Source organism: Neomonachus schauinslandi, chromosome 3 (assembly GCF_002201575.2).
Source record: "Neomonachus schauinslandi chromosome 3, ASM220157v2, whole genome shotgun sequence".
Lineage (NCBI taxonomy): Eukaryota > Metazoa > Chordata > Mammalia > Carnivora > Phocidae > Neomonachus > Neomonachus schauinslandi.
This window is the reverse complement of record NC_058405.1, coordinates 71,980,822-71,999,299: the sequence shown is the minus strand read 5'-3', so window position 1 is coordinate 71,999,299 and position 18,478 is coordinate 71,980,822. Positions and strand designations below refer to the sequence as shown.

Genomic DNA, 18,478 nt, shown 5'->3' with positions numbered 1-18,478 from the left:
GGTAGGGAATGGGGTATGGGTGATTGTTCCAAACTCAGGCAGATGTTGGAGTGGTTTGACTTTCCCACAGGTGCCAAGAGGGGAATACCACACTTGCTTGTGAGCTTTCTCAGATGGGAGGAGCCAGAGAGCCCTGATGTTTGATGATTAAAATGTGCTATATTTAATTGAATTTGAACTTATTTAGTAAGCCATTATAGTGCTCTATGAAACTTGCAGCTTAAGGTCATTAAGGAAGGTAAAGTTATAGTGAATGCCTTGTTCAAGAGCCCAGCGTTGTGTATTCTGAGAAGCGAAATGATTGCCTTGTTCGCTATCAGTAATGTTTGGAACTTCAAAAGTGGATAAGGACTGTCATGGTGAGAGCTTGTATTGTGGCTATAGGGAGTGTAGAAACATGTGTGACTTTAATTTTATTGTTTGGGTCTCTGTAGCACAAAATGATTCTCAAACTTTTTTTTTTTTTAACCTTAAAGAGCACAACCCTGAATAAGGAATTGTTGCTGCCACTGGCTGGACCAGACAGCCAGGCCAATGGCAATGGCCCAAGAGTGTAAAAACGTGGGGATGGGACTGACTTGGACCAGAGCATCCAGTGTTAGATGACACTTTGAAGTTTGTCTAATTGTGGGACGCTTGGGTTGCATCCTTTTCAGGAACATCTCGGCTACGGGATGAAAACAGCAACTCTCAATGAGCTCCATCATGTGTGACAGTTATGATTCCAACCATATAAAGTGCATAAACTCCCACTGCTGTTCATTGGTTGATCCTAAAGGGGCTCCACGGGTAGCCAGTGGGTCTGGGAAAAGAGTGATGTCCTCTGGCACTGTGACATCAGGCAAGGGACTGAGGACAGGGAGACCACCCCCTTCTGCAGGTGGGCTATGCCATAGGGCCCAGGTTTGGTTCCATCCTGTAGCAAGAAGTCCAGGCTACGTCTGCTGAGTTTGTGAGTTTGTGGGATGCTACTTTTATAACCTATGGCATATTGGGGACCTTGGTGCACAGGGTCACAGGTTCAGGGCAGATGAGAGCTTTACTTTTCAGGAGAGACCAGCAGGGGCCCAGCCAGTGCCACTCTAATATTGTATATTGCAGGGCCAAGGAGGTCAGTTTCTTAGAGCAGAAACCCATGAGCAACTTATAACCATTATTGGTAGTCTAGAAACTCCAGAAGGCATGAGAGGGGTTGCTAAAGCCTCTATAGTGAGAGTGTCTCTGAGGGCACTAATGGAAGTCTGTGTTGATTGCAATTTGGACAGATTCTAGAGCCTTTTGTTGGAGGGGATCCCACGAAAGGTGAGCCACTTTGCAAGTAACAGCATAAATGGGCTTACGTATAGTTTGCAAATGAGGAATATTTTGCCTCCTGAACCCAAAGGAGTCTAAAAGACCCCGGGTTTCTTTTAATATTTTGGATATTGAGAGAATCACTGTTTCTTGACAGTATCAGGGATAGAGTACCCCACAGCTTATCAAATAATTTGTAGGAATTTAATTAAGGTGGCAGGGCCTTGCACACCTTTGTGTTAGGAAGTGGCCCATCTGTTTTTTATGGGCGTCTTTGTATTTGTACGTCCTGAATAAGTGTGTCATATAAATGTCCTCAAAGGAAGATGTCGTCATTGTAATGTCAGACCTATGCTCCTGGAGAAAGGTGGATCCAGCCAAGATCTAGCCCACAAAGATTTTGTGGGTAGCCGCTCTTTAAAGGTGTTTTGTGTCCCTTCAGGAAGTGAAGGAAAACTGTGACTGAGGGACTAAGAATGGGCCAGATTGTCTTGTTAAATGAGCAGTAGGGGTCTTGTAGTAATGTATTTCAGTTCTTGCAGGCCTTGCTTTAATTTATAGCCAGTCCTGTTAACTGCTTTAACTGGAGGTATGGTCTGTAGGGTCCCATTTTGTCAAGCCAAGTTTTTTATGTGTCAAAACTTTAATTTTCTCTAAATGTATTAATCACAGAGTGTTCATGTCCACTATGGGATATTTTAGGGCAATGGATGCTCTGACTCTGGGAAATTGAGGCAAGATGATAATTCTCATGGTTAAGATGAAGCATATCTATGTTTCTTTTATTTTTCGTTCAGTAACTCCCTTAAGATTATAGAATACTATAGGGGATATAGTATTTAAATTTAATGAGATCCCCACGTATAACTATAGTTTGAGCCCCAGTATTGATTAAAGTCATAAAGGTTTGTCAATTAGTACATTTAAGGAGATGTTAAGATTAATTCAGAAGCTATGTTATAGATACACAAAAGTCAGTGCCCTTTTTATCTTTTGGTGTATAAATTCTTTTAGGAAATTTTCAATTTCCAATTGGGTCCAACTGTAGACCTCTGTTTCAGTTTTTTGTTTATTCTGCCAAATCCGGGCTTCTTCCCTTCTCCTTCCTCCACCCCTGTATTCCTTTTTTTCCCCTTGTTGGTTTTACTGGGGGTTCTCTCTACTCCCCTTCTATTTGTAGATTTCCCCCTGGGAGAGCTTCCAATCAGTATCATCAGGGTTGGAGGCCTCTCCCATGACAGTGTTACTTTATAGGACTTAAGGACCTCAGGCTTAAGGAGGATTTGAGTTAACCCCTTTCGCTATGCTATAGAGATGCCATGGGTGTTTTTCTCTATAACTCCGAGGATCAGGATTTTTGTTGGGACAGAGGCATAGACAGCAGCAGCAACAGAGGTATTTAAGGGACCTGCGCAGCCATTTGCTTTTAGGAATGCAGACCTCAGCATTTCACATATTGCTTTTTCTCTTTTGTGTGTGTGTTTTTTCCTCTAATGACTGCTTTTTCATGAGTGATCACCCAGGGGACCTGTATGCAGCAAAGGGTAGTCTTTCCCCTGAGCCTGGCATCTGTCACAACTGCGTTCTAAGATACACGTGCAGGACCCCAAGGCCACACTTAGGACCCCACCCCAATCACATTCCTGTCTCTGAACAACCAATTAATTATTGAAACTTCCAACATGGGTCAGGTTAATCTATGACAGAGGCTCTGTCGGACTCACTAATGCAGAGCAGAGCAGCACAGCTCAAAGCATGAGCTAGCCATCAAGCAGCAGCTCCAAGGCCGTGCTTTCCTTCTTTCCTGGTTTTTTTTTTCTTTTTTTTTTAAGATTTATTTATTTATTTTAGAGAAAGACAGCACAGAAGCAGGAGGGGCAGAGGGAGAGGGAAAGAGAAACTCAAGCAGATTCTGCACGCAGGACAGAGCCCAACATGGAACTCGATCTCATGACCCTGACATCATGACCTGAGCCAATACCAGGAGTTGGAAGCTTAACCAACCGCGCCACACAGGCACCCCGGTGTGTGTTTTCTATTAGGCAGCAGAGTCAGCTAGCAAGCGAAACACGAAGAAAGGCTCCCGGTGATGGGGGTCACTGTCTCAGCATCCTGGTCATACCACCTATTGTTGTGGTCACCCTGAAGAGATAGGATGGACCTCCACCCAAAATTTGGTTTGGATGTCAAGACCGATGATGCCATACACAAAGCAGCTTATGAGGGAGTTTATTACTCACATAACTGAGGTGTCTGGGGAGAGTAGTGCAGGCCTCTCAAATACATATGAAATGACTCAACTTACTTTATTGTTGTCAGGGGTGGGGGGAGGTGAAATTCTTGTGGATGTGGGAAGGGGCTTGTGTAGTTTGACTTGCCTGCCAGCACCAAAGGAGGCTGTCCTGGGCTTTCGTATCAGCTTTTCCAGATATGTGGGCAGTATAAAAAGAGGTGTGGGGTTTGAAACCTGATAGCTGTTAGCAGTCAAACATAAAAAAAAAAAAAAAAGGGAGTCCAACCCTTTACTACATTTCCTAAATATTTTATTTTGTTGATGATATTGTAAATGAAACTTTATTAATTTCATTTTTGGATTAGTTATTGCAAGTATATAGAAATACAATTGATTTTTGTATATTGAACTCATTTATTACAAGGTTTTAGTTTTCATAGGGTTTTCTATATACAAGATTGTGTGATCTACAGATGGAGAAAGTTTTGCTTCTTGTTTCCAATCTGCGAGGCTTTTAATTTTCTTGCCCAATTGTCCTGACTTGAACCTTCCATAAAATATTGAGTAGAAGTGATGAGAGCAAACTGCCTTGCCTTGTTCCTGATCTATGGGGGAAGGATTCATTCTTTTTCCATTGAGTATGATGTTAGCTATTTTTTTTCCATCCCCTTACCAAGTTGAGGACATTTTTCTATTCATGAAATGCTCTTGGAAGTTGTCAAGTGATTTTTCTGCATATATTGAGATGATCATGTGGTTTTTCTTTGTTCTATTCATATGACATAGTACATTGATTTCCATGTTATACCACTCTTTCATTCTAGGGATAAATCTCACTTGGTTATGGTATGTAATACTTTTTATATGTGGCTGATTTCAGTTTGCTATATTTTGGTGAGAATTTTGCATCTGTAAGAGTTTTCTTTTTTTTTCGTGATATGTTTGGTTAGGTTATCAAGTAACACTGGCCTCATAGAATGAGTTTGGAAGTGTTTCTCTCTCTCCCTCCCTCCCTCCCTGGAATAATTTGTGAAGAACTGGTATAAATTCTTTAAATACTTGATAGAATTCCCTATTAATGATATTTGGGTCTGGGCTTTTCTTTGTAGGAAGTTTTTGGATTACTAATTCAATTTCTTTGTTGTAAGTATATTCAGATTTTCTATTTCCTTTTTTTTCCTTTGTGTTTTTCTGGAACATGTTCATTTCACTAGGTTGTTCATAATATTCCCTTATAATTTTTTCTACTTTTGTAAGATTAGTAGTGATGTCCCCTCTTCATTCCTCATTTAACAAATTGAGTCTTCTCTCCTTTTTTCTTGATCAGTTGTAACTAAAGGTTTGCCAACTTTGTTGATCTTTCTAAAAACCAAATTTGATTTTCTTGGCTTTTTACTTTTCCATTTTGTTATATTTATTACCATTCTAGTATTTATTATTTCCTTCCTTCTACTTACATTTGGTTTGTTCTTTTTTCTTCAGTGTCTTTAGATGGAAGATTACTTTATTGATATGACATCTTTCTTCTTTTTTAATGTGGGCATTACAGAGTGCCTCAGTGATTTTTGTTCTTATGGCCTATCTCTGCCTTTGGGCAAACCTCTTAGTTATGATTCTGCTGGGGGATGTGGCAGGGACACAGGTCTGCTCCTCTAGGAGTGGCAATCCTGATTTACAGGTGGCTGCTAGGCAGGGTCGGTAGCTTCTGTTCTTCTCCTGTTACCTCTCCTGATATTGAACCTCTAGCCTACAAGTGAGCCAGGGCAACAGTGATTAGGGCCCCAGTATTTTTGGCCTGCTGTGGTAAGAGGGGGTAGTGCCTCTGCCCTCTTACTTGGGGCTGGGCGAAGGGAGAGTCTCCTGACCTCTTAGCCTCTTGCTTGCATGTAATTTAGTTTCTGCAACATGGACCTGAGGGGAGGGCATAGGGAATGGGAAATGATGGTGGCCCACCTCTCCCAGTGAGATATGGTAGTTCTTGAGCAGGGGGAGAGAAATCCTGTTGCCTTGGTCCCAGCCACCCAGAGTAGAGCTTTCATCATGCTGAGATGGACAGGGTTGCAGAGGAGGAAAGGAGTGGGTCAGGCTCAAGTGCCATCCAGTCTGACTATTCTTACTGGGATTTAGTAGATTTTCATTTATAAATGTTTATTTGCTGTATGCCCTTAGAACAATTTCTAGAAACTTTAAATGATTGTTGTTTTTTAAAAATGATTTTTACTAATTATGGTTGGTTTACTGGAGAAAGTGTCCATGAAGCTCCTCGTGCCACCATTGTGGAAGATGTCTCTCTTATGTTGTCTGCTCGGTTTTATTTAATATTAATTATTATCATTTGTTTATTGAGGACTTACTGTGCACTTTGATATGCTATTTCCATCAAAGTCTGTATTCTTGAATAGTCCAAGGACACTACATAGTTGAAAAAAATATATTCTTCTGACATGCTGCACTTGAGAAATAGTAAGGAGTGCACATTTTTATAAGTAAATTCCTTTTATGAGAAACCAAGATTAAATTAAGGCACATTCAGTCAGTATGTAATGCTGAAGAGCACCTTTCCCAGGCTGATATGGCATCTTCTTTGACGTTTTCACCCCAAAGTATGCTCCATGGACTACCTGAATGAGAATCACAGAGGTGCTTGTTTAGAAAGCAGTTTAGAGCCCCATTCCAGCCTAGTTCACATGCAGAGAGACCAGTGGAGGTGTTCAGCCCACACAGCAGGCTATATTCATGTTGTGCAAGCTTGGCTACTGCAGACTTCAGCTAAATTTGATTGAATAATTTGTCAAAACCACTGTGCTAGGCACTGATGGTTTCCAAAGAATGAGACCTGTTCTTCCAAACCCTGAAGGTACGTAAGCTATTTGTGAGATGTATCTGGTAGGAGGAGAGACCATTGGATACTAACTTGATGTATGGATTACATTAAATTTAGAAAAAATTATGTACACAGAGAGTTGGTGTAAGACATACTCCCACAAGTAGCCTACACCCACATACACTCACAGTATGTGCCTTTATTCAAAGGGAAAGATGGACTAAGGGAAAGTGAAAGCCCAGAACTCATTTAGAGACCTACGTCATGTCTGCTTGGGATCCTGTGTTGTTGAGTTCCCTCTCTGCATGTACATGCTACCTTTCTACCAACGACATGAGCAATCCTTAAATATAGGTAAGGGTAGAATAGGGTAAATTCCTCTTTGAACATTTTCAGTGCTTTTATCGTCTTATGTAATGATTTAATAAACTAGTTTTAATTTTTTAAAGGAATTTATTTATTTAGTTAGTTATTTTAGAGAGAGAGTACACACATGCAAGTGCCTAAGCAGGGAGACAGGTAGAGGGGGAGGGAAAGAATCTTGAGCAGATTCTGCATTGAGCATGGAGCCCTGTGTGAAGCTCAGTCCCACTACCATGAGATCATGAACCTGAGCCAAAATCAAGAGTTGGATGCTCAATTGACTGAGCCACCCAGGAGTATCTAGTTTTCATTCTTAAATGAATATTAAATGAATGTTTATTATATGCCAAGGTGTTCTGTTAGGAATTCTGACCTTTCCTTCATTCTGAAATATGGGTTTGTTTACTAGGAAAAAAAACCCATTTATTCATATTCTTCTCACTTGATTTTGTGTAATCTTAAATCAGTTATTGATTAACTGGGTTGGGAAAGAGGTTATACTCTTACCCTCTATAACTGAAATTAGTATCAAAACATGATGGATTTAGTATACTTATTATTGAAATCACATCTGATTTTTTAGAAACTGTTTTACAGGCGTTATCCAAAATTGCTTTAGTTTAAATTTATTGCGAAAATGTATCTGATTTACGGGGACACTTTCATTGTTCTGGGGATATCATCTCAAGAGTATGCAAAATGATAGAACAGCAATTGAAGGCATTGATCTGACATTTAATTGCTGATACAGAAGGGCCATTACTACTTATTAAACAATGACTATTTCTCATCATATTTGAACATTTTTTTCCCAAGCAGAAGGACAGAACTGAATTGGGAATATTGCAGCCCCAGATCCCTGTTCCCTCTTCTCTCTGCACTCACCTGATTCCTCCTCCTCCTAGTCCTGACCCAGAAATCAGGAAACCATAGTTGTGCATATTCTGCTTTCATCTGGATGTACAACTGGCTACAGCCTCACTCTTAGGGGGAGCTCCTAGTAGAGGAAGAGGCACCACTGGACCAGATTGACATCTGTTGGTTCTCCACAGATTTCCATACATAGATTTATTTCTATTATAGATTCTTCATTGATTTTTAGGCATCAATTTTTTAAATTTTTTTATTATTATTAGTCTGAAACCCGGTTAATCTTTCAGTAGATAATGAGTGAGGAGCATTGCTGAAGGATCTGTATATAAGCACTCACAGTAAATATGGCAGGTAAAAGTTATAAATGGCTTCACTAGGACAATTATACAGAATATTAGGACTTTTAGCCCTTTTTCCTTTTAAGGAATATTAAAGAGCATTTGTGTGTGATAACATCCTGGTTCTATCTGATATTGAAAGACTTCTTATAGTGTGGAGATGATCATTGCAGTGGCCATGAACAGAGCCTGGTTCAGATATCATCATGCTGAGATGGTGGATTTATAGCATGATGTTTTATTATTTCAAAATTAGCTGGCTTTGCACATATCTGGGAACTAATTTTGAAGTTTAGTTTGTTTTTTGAATTTTAGTTTAACACAAAACCAGATCATGGAGAAAGGAAAAAAAAAAAAACCCTAGCATTAATTGGAGCACCTATAAAGTTCTGTTACAAGCAATAATATTTATATTAGACCTTTGAGGCCAGTTTTATCATCCCAGTCCTTCCATGGGAGGAAACTGAGTTCTAAAGTGTTGGGTCAAGTTTCCGAGGTTACACAGCTAATAAATGACAGAGACTGGATTTCCACCTGGCCAGCTCCATAGTTTGTGCCCACCTCATTCCTACAACCAACAGAATGTTAGCAAATGATTCTTTGTACATGCTTCCATGAATTATCACATACTGTTTAAAATTGCTGATGAATTATTTGCCACAAGGGCTCTTTGCCCACTGCATGTCAGATTTTAAGGTGTATGTCTATTTCACAATTCTAGGGTAACGTGCAACAGTAAGTGTTCATTCCATTCAGCTTCCTAAGCACTGTATACCTTTGTTTATGGTCATATAATAGAACTAGTTGTCTGTTCTTGTCTCATCTGCCCCGCTGCCTCTCCTCTTATTTGAATTCTCTGAAACCCCCAGCCCACTGCGAGGGGCCTTTCTCATAAAGATGTGTTTGTGAATGTGCTAAAGCACACCCTGCAAGACTGATTGTGGCCTGTTTATGATAGAGCTAGATTAATATTCGTAGTCCATGTATTCTCTATCTTGTTGTCAACGGATTTGTTTTGTTTTGTTTTGTTTTCGTTAATTATAGCAGATTTAAAGAAAGCCTCCGGTTCAAATGCTGCAAAATCCAATCTACCCAAATCTGGACTTCGTCCTCCCGGATACTCGCGTCTCCCGGCAGCCAAGCTAGCGGCGTTTGGGTTTGTGCGGAGTTCCAGCGTGTCCTCGGTCTCCAGCACCCAGTCCGCGGACAGCGCACAGCCCGAGCAGGGCCGGCTGGCCAACCGTAAGTGGGCGGGGCCGGCGTGCGCTACTCCCCTGCGGGATACGCCCCTCGGGCCACACTGGGCCGGGTGGATCCGCATGCGGGTGTAATAGTTTCATTCCTTTGTGTATGAAAGATTTGATTTGACTACTTTAATCTACCATTGTTAGGACTTTAGAAAAGAATCTACTGAAGAAAAAAAAGCCTGTTTGGCCCTATCATTTTTCAGTTATGAGTTAACGTGCTAGAAAAAGATGTTGAAATATAGAAAATGACTTATCCAGGGGCTGACTCCAGGAGCCCTTTGCTCCATGGATTCTATGTAAGAAGTCAAAGAAAGATCCAAAACAGGTGTTACATGAAACATGTATTAAATAGTGGTGGTGAGAATCCTTTTAGTCATCTGGGATTACCTGTAATGCCTTCATTTTGATGGAACACTTGGTTGGATTTCTAAAAGTTAACCAAATGATATTGAAAATTTAAAAAAACACAGCTGAACTTCTTCAACTCTGTGTCCAGAAAGGTCCCCATTAGCTGAATGAGGCTACTCTAGGCCTGGTTCCTGAGACTGATGTTATAAGCTATATTTTATAAAGTCTGAATTAATAGTCTCAGAGTAAGTCACAAACAGCCACTGTTTCTAAAGAAGATCTGGAGGTTGCCCCATTTGGCTGTGCCTTTGATGACCAAAACTTATCTCAGCCTGTCAACTTCAAAGTCATTGTTATTGGATCTGAAGCCATGACATCTCAGATGTTGGTTAGCAAGAACTTGCCGGAAGGCCAGGAAAGTCTTAGAGGTTTTCATGTGCAGGGCTGTTTGGGAGGGATTACAACAGTTGAATCAGGCTGAAGTAGTAAGGGAAAGAGACAGCAGGATGGGGTTTGGGGGGGAGAGTTTGAGAATGAGATTGATTCATATTATTTTTTTTTTAAATTTCCTTTCTCTGAGCTTGCTCTTTATCCTTTCTTGGGTTTGGAGAGCTGATGTGCAGCACATTTGTACTTTTACAGTTCTAAATTTTGGTCTACCTAGTTATTCCTAAAAGTAGTACCTTACACTTTCCTTTATGTTGAGGTGTTTGTAAGCAGTTTCTGAGAGGTTTTTGCTCACTTGGTTTCCTAAAGGCGCTGCATCTCTGAACTACTTTCACACAGGATTCATGTTAGGGGCACCGTTGTCATTATGGATTCCATTAGGGCCCAGTAGATGTCTCAAAATCTGAAATGTGAATATAATAAAGAACTATTTGCAAATGTGGAACTCCTATTTTTAGAATATGTGTGTGCATATTGACAGTCTGAAGATTTTTAAATATAGGAGCAGCTATTTGTCATAGTTTTTAGTAGTAAAATTCCCAGTGGCATGTTTCTCTTTTGGAGGGAGCACGAGAGTGATTAAAAAAAAAAAATCTCACATGGTATATATCTTTCTAAGGAAGATGCTAAAGCCTTGATTTCTTAAAAAAATAATAGTAATTTCAAGATGAATTGAGCTTTGTTCTTGTGGCAGCAGCTTTTGCTAAAGGAGAGCTGACAGGTGTGGACATAATTTCAAGATGAATTGAGCTTTGTTCTTGTGGCAGCAGCTTTTGCTAAAGGAGAGCTGACAGGTGTGGACAGAATCATTCCAGGTGTGCTTAGGGTATTTCTTCTCACCTCTGCTTCAAAGGACACTAGAGAGGGATACCCTGAGCACCCAGAGGGACAAGAGCCATAATGTGCCAGGGAAAATAACTCCTACTTTAAAGACTTCATATTAAAAGCAATAGGTATTCACACCAAAAACTATTACAATACCCAGGAATCAACCTAACCAAAGAGGTAAAAGATCTGTACTCTGAAAACTATAAAACACTTATGAAAGAAATTGAAGAGGACACAAAGAAATGGAAAAAACATTCCATGCTCAGGGATTGGAAGAGGAAACATTGTTAAAATGTCTATACTACCCAGAGCAATCTACACTTTTAATGCAATCCCTGTCAAAATACCACCAGAATATTTCACAGAGCTGGAACAAACAATCCTAAAATTTGTATGAACCACAAAAGACCCCAAATAGCCAAAGCAGTCCTGAAAAAGAAAAGCAGGGGTGCCTGGGTGGCTCAGTCAGTTAAGCATCCCACTCTTGATTTCGGTTCAGGTCATGATCTCAGGTTTGTGGGATTGAGCCCCACCTCGGACTCTGTGCTCAGTGCAGGGTCTACGTCTACCCCTTTCTCTCTGCCCCTCCCCTTGCTCACCCTCTCTCTCTCTCTCTCAAATAATTAAATCTTTAAAAAAAAAAAAAAGGCAAGGCTGGAGGCATCATGATTCCGGACTTCAAGCTATATTACAAAGCTGTAGTGATCAAGACAGTATGGTACTGGCACAAAAATAGACACAGAGATTAATGGAACAGAATAGAGAGCCCAGAAATGGACCCATGCCTATATGGTCGACTAATCTTCGACAAAGCAGAAAAGAATATCTGATGAAAAGAGACAGTCTCTTCAGCTAATGATGTTGGGAAAATTGGACAGCCACATGCAGAAGAATGAAACTGGACCACTTTCTTACATCATACACAAAAATAAATTCAAAATGGTTAAAAGACTTAAATGTGAGACAGGAATCCATCAGATTCCTAGAGGAGAACGCAGGCAGCAACCTCTTCGACCTTGGCCATAGGAACTTCTTACTAGACATGTCTCCAGAGGCAAGGGAAACAAAAAATGAACTATTGGGACTTCCTCAAGATAAAAAGCTTCTGCACAGTGAAGGAAACAATCAGCTAAAAGGCAGCCTATAGAATGAGAGAAAATATTTGCAAATGACGTATCTGATAAAGAGTTAGTATCCAAAATCTCTGAAGAACTTATCAAACTCAACACCCAAAAAACAAATAATCCAGTTAAGAAATGGGCAGAAGCCATGAATAGTCTTCCAAAGAAGACATCCAGATGGCTAACAGACACATGAAAAGATACTCAACATCACTTATCATCAGGAAAATACAAATCAAAACCACAATGAGATACCATCTCACTCCTGTCAGAATGGCTAAAATTAAGAACACGAGAAACAACAAGTGTTGGTGAGGATGCAGAGAAAGGGGAACCCTCTTGCAATGTTGATGGGAACACAGACTGGTGCAGCCACTCTGGAAAACAGTATGGAGATTCCTCAAAAAGTTAAAAATAGAGCTACCCTATGATCCAGCAATTGCACTACTAGGTATTTACCTAAAGGATACAAAAATACAGATTTGAAGGGGTACATGCACCCTGGTGTTTATGACAGCATTATCAACAATAGCCAAACTATGGAGAGAGTCGAAATGTCTATCAGCTGATGAATGGATAGAGAAGGTGTGGTATACACACACAAACACACATCACTCTGTAATTTGTAAGGCACACAGTCCTAGATCACTTTCCCTTTCACCCTGTTTTGATTGCTTCATGGTGCCCCTGTGCTTGCTTCTGTTCCTTGTTGGATATTCCAGGTCCTCCATGACCTGCCCGGTTCCCTTCTTGCCTCTCCCACATCCCATCCTCTCATGTACACCCTCAACTGGCCAACCAGAATTGTTCACTTTTTCTTCTGAGGGCTTTGTGCTTTCCTGCCTTTGTGGTCTTGGTGTAAACGTCTCTGGAATGCTCTCCCTCTTTCCCTAGCCAGATTTCTCTGTAGATTCTGCCATTTTCAGGTGCAATTCAAATGCCACTTCCTCTAAAAAATTGTCCTTCATCTGTAAACCCGAAGCGATCTTTTCTCCTGGGAACTCCTGTGGCTCCTTGCTTGCATCCCTTTTGTGGATTATCACATTCTGTCTCATTGTACTTATTTATTTCTCTGCCCTGTCTCCCCTACAGATTATAAGCTCTTCGAGGATAGGGGCTATATGTCTTTTAATAATTTTAGTATCGCTCATGCCACCTAGCATGGCCTTTACAGTAAGAGAGTTTCAAGAGAAATTCTTTGCCAAGAGAAATTCTCTTACATTTTCTCTTATGTAAGAGTATGGAACAAGAGAGAGCCCTTAGAGTAACCTGAGCAGCTTTCAGAAGTATTTTGTAGAGGGAACTTATTTTCACTTTATCAAGGCTTTCACAGGTCTTGATAGTTGGTGGAGTTGATCATCATTGTGGTTTTCACAGTTTTCTAGAATCTCTAAAATGTTGCTTCTCTTGACTATGGTATACCTATAGATATTTTATACAACTCAAAGAGTAGAAAATATAATAGGTCATTTAAAGTATGATTATATTCAGAGATAAATCATCATGTAGACTGACCTAATAGTCTCACAGATATCTAATAACCTATGTATCTCCTTGCATGTAATTAGCCACTTTCAAAGAATTGGCCTAAAACCCTACCATTGTGGCTTTTTGTGAAAGAATTTCAGAGTTTTCAAAATTAGACCTCTCAATTGGAGAGATTAGATATTTTCATTAAATTCTAGAGTTTTATTTCTTATTTTAATACTTAAATAAGTAGATGTTCTTTTAATTACCGAATAGGATTTGGGTTCTGGGGATAATAATCTGAAATGGAAAATCACTAGCCCTTTTGGAAGGTTATTCAATGAAAATAAGGGTTAATATGAAAGCTTTTTGTAATGTTAACTTCAGCATTCATGCTCATGAATAACATAAAATACATTTACATAAATAATACATTTGATTTTCTGTATCTGATATGAATTTTAATTAAGTTCAGAGTTGCCAAGAAGTATTATTACCAAAACAACCGTTAATCTATCTCATGTTCCATTGGCAAAGAGGGAGTCATTTTTTATTCATGGAAAAAGGAACCTAAAGGGACCTGTGAGGTCAGATTTCAGAGAAGCTCTTGTGTATTTGAGATTAAGCCTTATTGACATTGTACATTCCATTTCAAAACACTCCGGATAATGATCATGTCCACCCAGAGATGGGATTAGAGTATGAATGTCTTTTGTTTTGTTTTGTTTTATTTTGTTTTGTTTTAGTTGACCATTTTTGGTTGAAAGTAAGATAAACTGAAATTTGGGGGATGATAGGTAGGTAGGATTATGGTAGGGGGATTATGGTAGAAACCATGTCTAGTTGAACTGCCTCATTTTTCTTGGCTGTCTGGTTTTGTGACTATCAGACTGTCCATTTCCCTTCCCCAATCCAGCCCTCTTTTAGCATCTGTTTTGAGGTAAGCACAGAGCTCAGTGTTGCAGCTGTTGTGACCAGGACACCAAAATTTCACTCTTGCAAAGTTAGAATCCAGTGGGGAGATAGGAGTGTGAAAAGAAATCCATGTAGGGAACTGTGAGTCTGGCTATGGCTGAAGATTGCACAGCATTTGGTGGGTGGGAAGGGGAAGGAGATACATGAAGAGAGGAGCACCTAACCCCCTTGAGTTGGGGGTGAGGGAAGTCCTCACACCCTTTAGATCCTCTCCTTGCTATCTCAGCACTACTGCATTATGTCTGCAGACCTAATTATTCCACATTTTAAGTAATGACAGTGTTCTGGCTTTGCTGTAAAATAATCTGGCACCACCTCCTCCCCTCCAAAAAAGTGAGAAAAGATAGGTAAATTTTTTATGATCTTGAAGCTGGATGATGGAACTATGAGGGTTTATTGTACTATTTACTTTACTTTTTTTATATGTTTGAAAATTTCCATAAAAGACAAATAAAATCCCATCTTCTCTCTGTATGGGCTTTCATTTCTTAAGAGACCATATAGCATAGTGATGAAGGATGTGGTCTCTGGAGGTAGGTTGCCTGGGTTTGCATCCTGCCTCTGCCATTTACTAGCTCTGTGACTTTGAGCAAGTTACTTAATCTCTCTGTGCCTCTGTTTTCTCATTGTAAATAAGAATAAATAAAAATAAGTGTAACAAAACACAGTAGGTTTGGGAATATTAAATGGAATTAATGAATGCACAGTGCTCGGAAAAGAGCCTGGTATAGTCATAACAACAGTGGTTCAACGCCATTTCCATTCATTGGCCATGTGCATTAAGTTCTTTGTGGAGGAGGATTTTAAAGATTTTATTTATTTATTTGAGAGAGAGAGAATGAGAGAGAACACATGAGAGGGGGGAGGGTCAGAGGGAGAAGCAGACTCCCTGCCGAGCAGGGAGCCCGATGTGGGACTCGATCCAGGGACTCCAGGATCATGACCTGAGCCGAAGGCAGTCACTTAACCAACTGAGCCACCCAGGCGCCCTGGAGAAGGATTTTAAAAGCTCAGTTGGAAAAATGACCATGATGGATTAACTGTGTCTGGCATGGGGTAAGGTGGTAATGATTATATATAAGTCAGGGAGATGATGTCTATTTCATTTCTTAATTTTTATACTCCCCTCTGTCATGTATGTGAATGCCTCTCTGAACATTAAGATGAAACATCTATCATTTATGCAACATGAAGGTGGCAGTTCTAGAAGTTGATTTTCATGGGGGTCTCTTTTGGGCTGTAAGCTTCAGGCTATTTGGAAATTTATAAAATATAGGCAAAGAAAGTCATATTTTGTTTTCTTTATCTAAAGGGGTTCTGCCATGCCCTTAGCATGTTATCATTTGAGGCAATACCTTCTTCAGTTGGGTTCCCTTTAAATGAAACATATTTATGCAAGGTGAGTAAGACATAGCACATTAATCGAAGCTGATGGCATATAAAACCTCTGCTAGAAATAGAAACTGAGAGTTGGATCTGATTTTATTTCTGTGCCTTTCTAATGTCTGTAGGAAAAAGTGGGAACATTTGACTTTATAGTGTGTAAAGAGCTTCACGCAGCTTCAGCTTCTCATTTTGCTAGAGTCTAATTCCCATTGTACTAGGGTTTTACTTTGTCAGATATCTCAATCCGGTGTAGGTGGGTGGGGGAAAGAGAAGAGTGAGAACAAAAACCAAAATAAGCTTCTGATTTTCTCTGGAAATGAGGAAGTCAAACACATGTCACTGATGGATTTAAATATCTATTTCCCTGGAATCTGTAATTACGTAATTTAAAGTATTCTTTATAAGGAAAAAATAGAATCATTTTCACTGCATCTTGCAGTTAACTTTCCAGATTCTTCCCACACGTTCAGTTCTTTTTCTTCTTTCTTTGCTTCCTTCATACTCATTTACACAGGACGACATGGTTCTTCTGAGTTCTATGCAACGTTGCCTGTAAGTGAAAATATTTTCTTTATTGCTTAAGTAACACCTACTTTATCCACCTAGACTCAGATATGTGGGCAACACTATTAGAAATCACATTGTCCCTCAAAGATTTATAAGTGCCATAGTCTAGCATGTTCTAGCTTATTCAAGATATTTAATGAAAAATGGATACTTTGAACTATGGAAAAGGGGTCAAGATAAGAAAAGAAGGGCCATATGCACCCCAGTGTTCATAGCAGCAATGTCTGCAATAGCCAAACTGTGGAAAGAGCCGAGATGCCCTTCAACAGACGAATGGATAAAGAAGATGTGGTCCATATATACAATGGAATACTACTCAGCCATCAGAAAGGATGAATACCCAACTTTTATATCAACATGGATGGGATTGGAGGAGATTATTAAGTGAAATAAGTCAAGCAGAGAAAGTCAGTTATCATATGGTTTCACTTATTTGTGGAACATAAGGAATAGCATGGAGGACATTAGGAGAAGGAAGGGAAAAATGAAGGGGTGGAAATCGGAGCAGGAGATGAACCATGAGAGACTATGGACTCCAAGAAACAAACTGAGGGTTTTAGAGGGGAGGGGGTAGGGGGATGGGTTAGTCCAGTGATGGGTATTAAGGAGGGCACGTATTGCATGGAGCACTGGGTGTTATACGAAAACAATGAATCATGGAACACTACATCAAAAACTAATGATGTACTGTATGGGGAATAACATAACATAATAAAATTAAATTTAAAAAAAAGAAACAGAAAAAAAAAAAGAAGTATGCCACATTTGCGTGCATAATATGCATCAAAATCAGCACTTATGGTAATAGAGTAATTTGGGGAGAAAGTCAGTTAATCTCAGTAGACTCGGATTTTTATTATAAAGTTGGAAGAGATTGAATTAAATGAATTGACCACTTTTGGCTCTCAACAGCTAGGATCCTGTGACTTCATTCTGTTAAAATTATAGAACCATTTATGCTTCTTAAGTGGTGAATAATCAGAAGTATATTTGAGAACAATTACTGTGACAATTGTGAGCCAAGGCATTTGGACAAGGGAGACTGGGGATGAGTGATCTTAGCAGTGCCAAAATTAGGGATGCTTTCCTTCTGGCCAGACCTTACTTTTGTTATTTTTTTCTATCATGTGAGAGAGAAATTTCAGAACACCAACAGAGAGCAGCTCAAAGGTTTTATTGCCCTGCTTTTTATCTATAAAATGCAGAGCTATGAAGTTCTTGGAAGTCCCCTTCTTGCCCCTGCACTCTGCCTATTGCTGCACCTCTTGGATTATTGGTCAAGGGCTACAAGAGATGGGAAGTGTGGGGTCAGGTGTTTTCATACCTTTGATTGCTTTTAGCTTTCACAGAAGCAATAGGTCAGAGGTAACATTCCATCACAACTCTAACACCACCAGGGACAGTGACAGAGAAGAAATAGTAAAAAGCAATCGAGCATAACTTTTAGACTCATACTGACTTCCTGCAGGAACTTTGCCAACAGCGCACGCTTTCCTGTATTGCCATAACACGCACAGGCTGTCTCCTGGGAAGGTTCATAAAGATTCTTGTAATAATATCTTCCTCAAGGCAGTAGACAGGGGTCACAGATTGGTAATTCCTTCTGCTTTCAGTGAGAAAGAGGATAAATTTCATGATGTCAGTGGGTTCTCTGGCCCATAACAGTTGGGAGGAGGGCGTTAGTGGGAGCCTGAAATATAGGGGTCAGTGGTAGGGATGGAAAGGAAGGGCCAAATGTGAGAGAGAACTGACAGGCCAAGAGCACCTGTGAGGGAGGGGTGGCTGGAAGGATGAGGGCACCACTTGCAGAATCGTGAGCTCGGGAGCGGGGTCTGAGGGGCTCTAGTCATGTCAAGGTCCCAGAAAAGCATTCATATAAGTTCATCCAGATTTCCAGACATACTGGACTGACATTAAGGAGAGCAGCCATGGCTGACCTCACTGGGGAGTGTGAGTAGGACGAGATGGGAAGAGGGATGTGACGCATGCAGGGTGGGACCGGCTAGATCCCAGGGAATACAACCAGAGAAGGCGTAGTCAGTGAGGAGGGGGGAGCATCAGGAGAGCCCAGGGAGGAGAGACATTCATGGCAGGGAGATGGTCAGTCACTGCAGTCTGTGCTTCACACACTGACCATCTCAACATGAAGAAGAGTGGGATTCACACAC

The 18,478-nt window shown here is 40.2% G+C and overlaps 1 protein-coding gene across 3 annotated transcripts in view; it reads left to right on the top strand.

Annotated features, from left to right (window-relative positions):
• MTUS2 (microtubule associated scaffold protein 2) overlaps positions 1-18,478 on the top strand; it is a 374,457-nt gene that overhangs the window by 47,707 nt on the left and 308,272 nt on the right. The window contains exon 3 of one of the 3 annotated variants that reach the window (XM_044913209.1): positions 8,972-9,166. The exons of 1 other annotated variant lie outside the window; for it this stretch is intronic. In XM_044913209.1, coding sequence (XP_044769144.1) covers positions 8,972-9,166 — 195 coding nt within the window. Of the gene's footprint in view, positions 1-8,968; positions 9,167-18,478 lie in introns of all 3 variants that reach the window. One more of the 3 variants, XM_021678263.2, reaches the window with a different exon arrangement.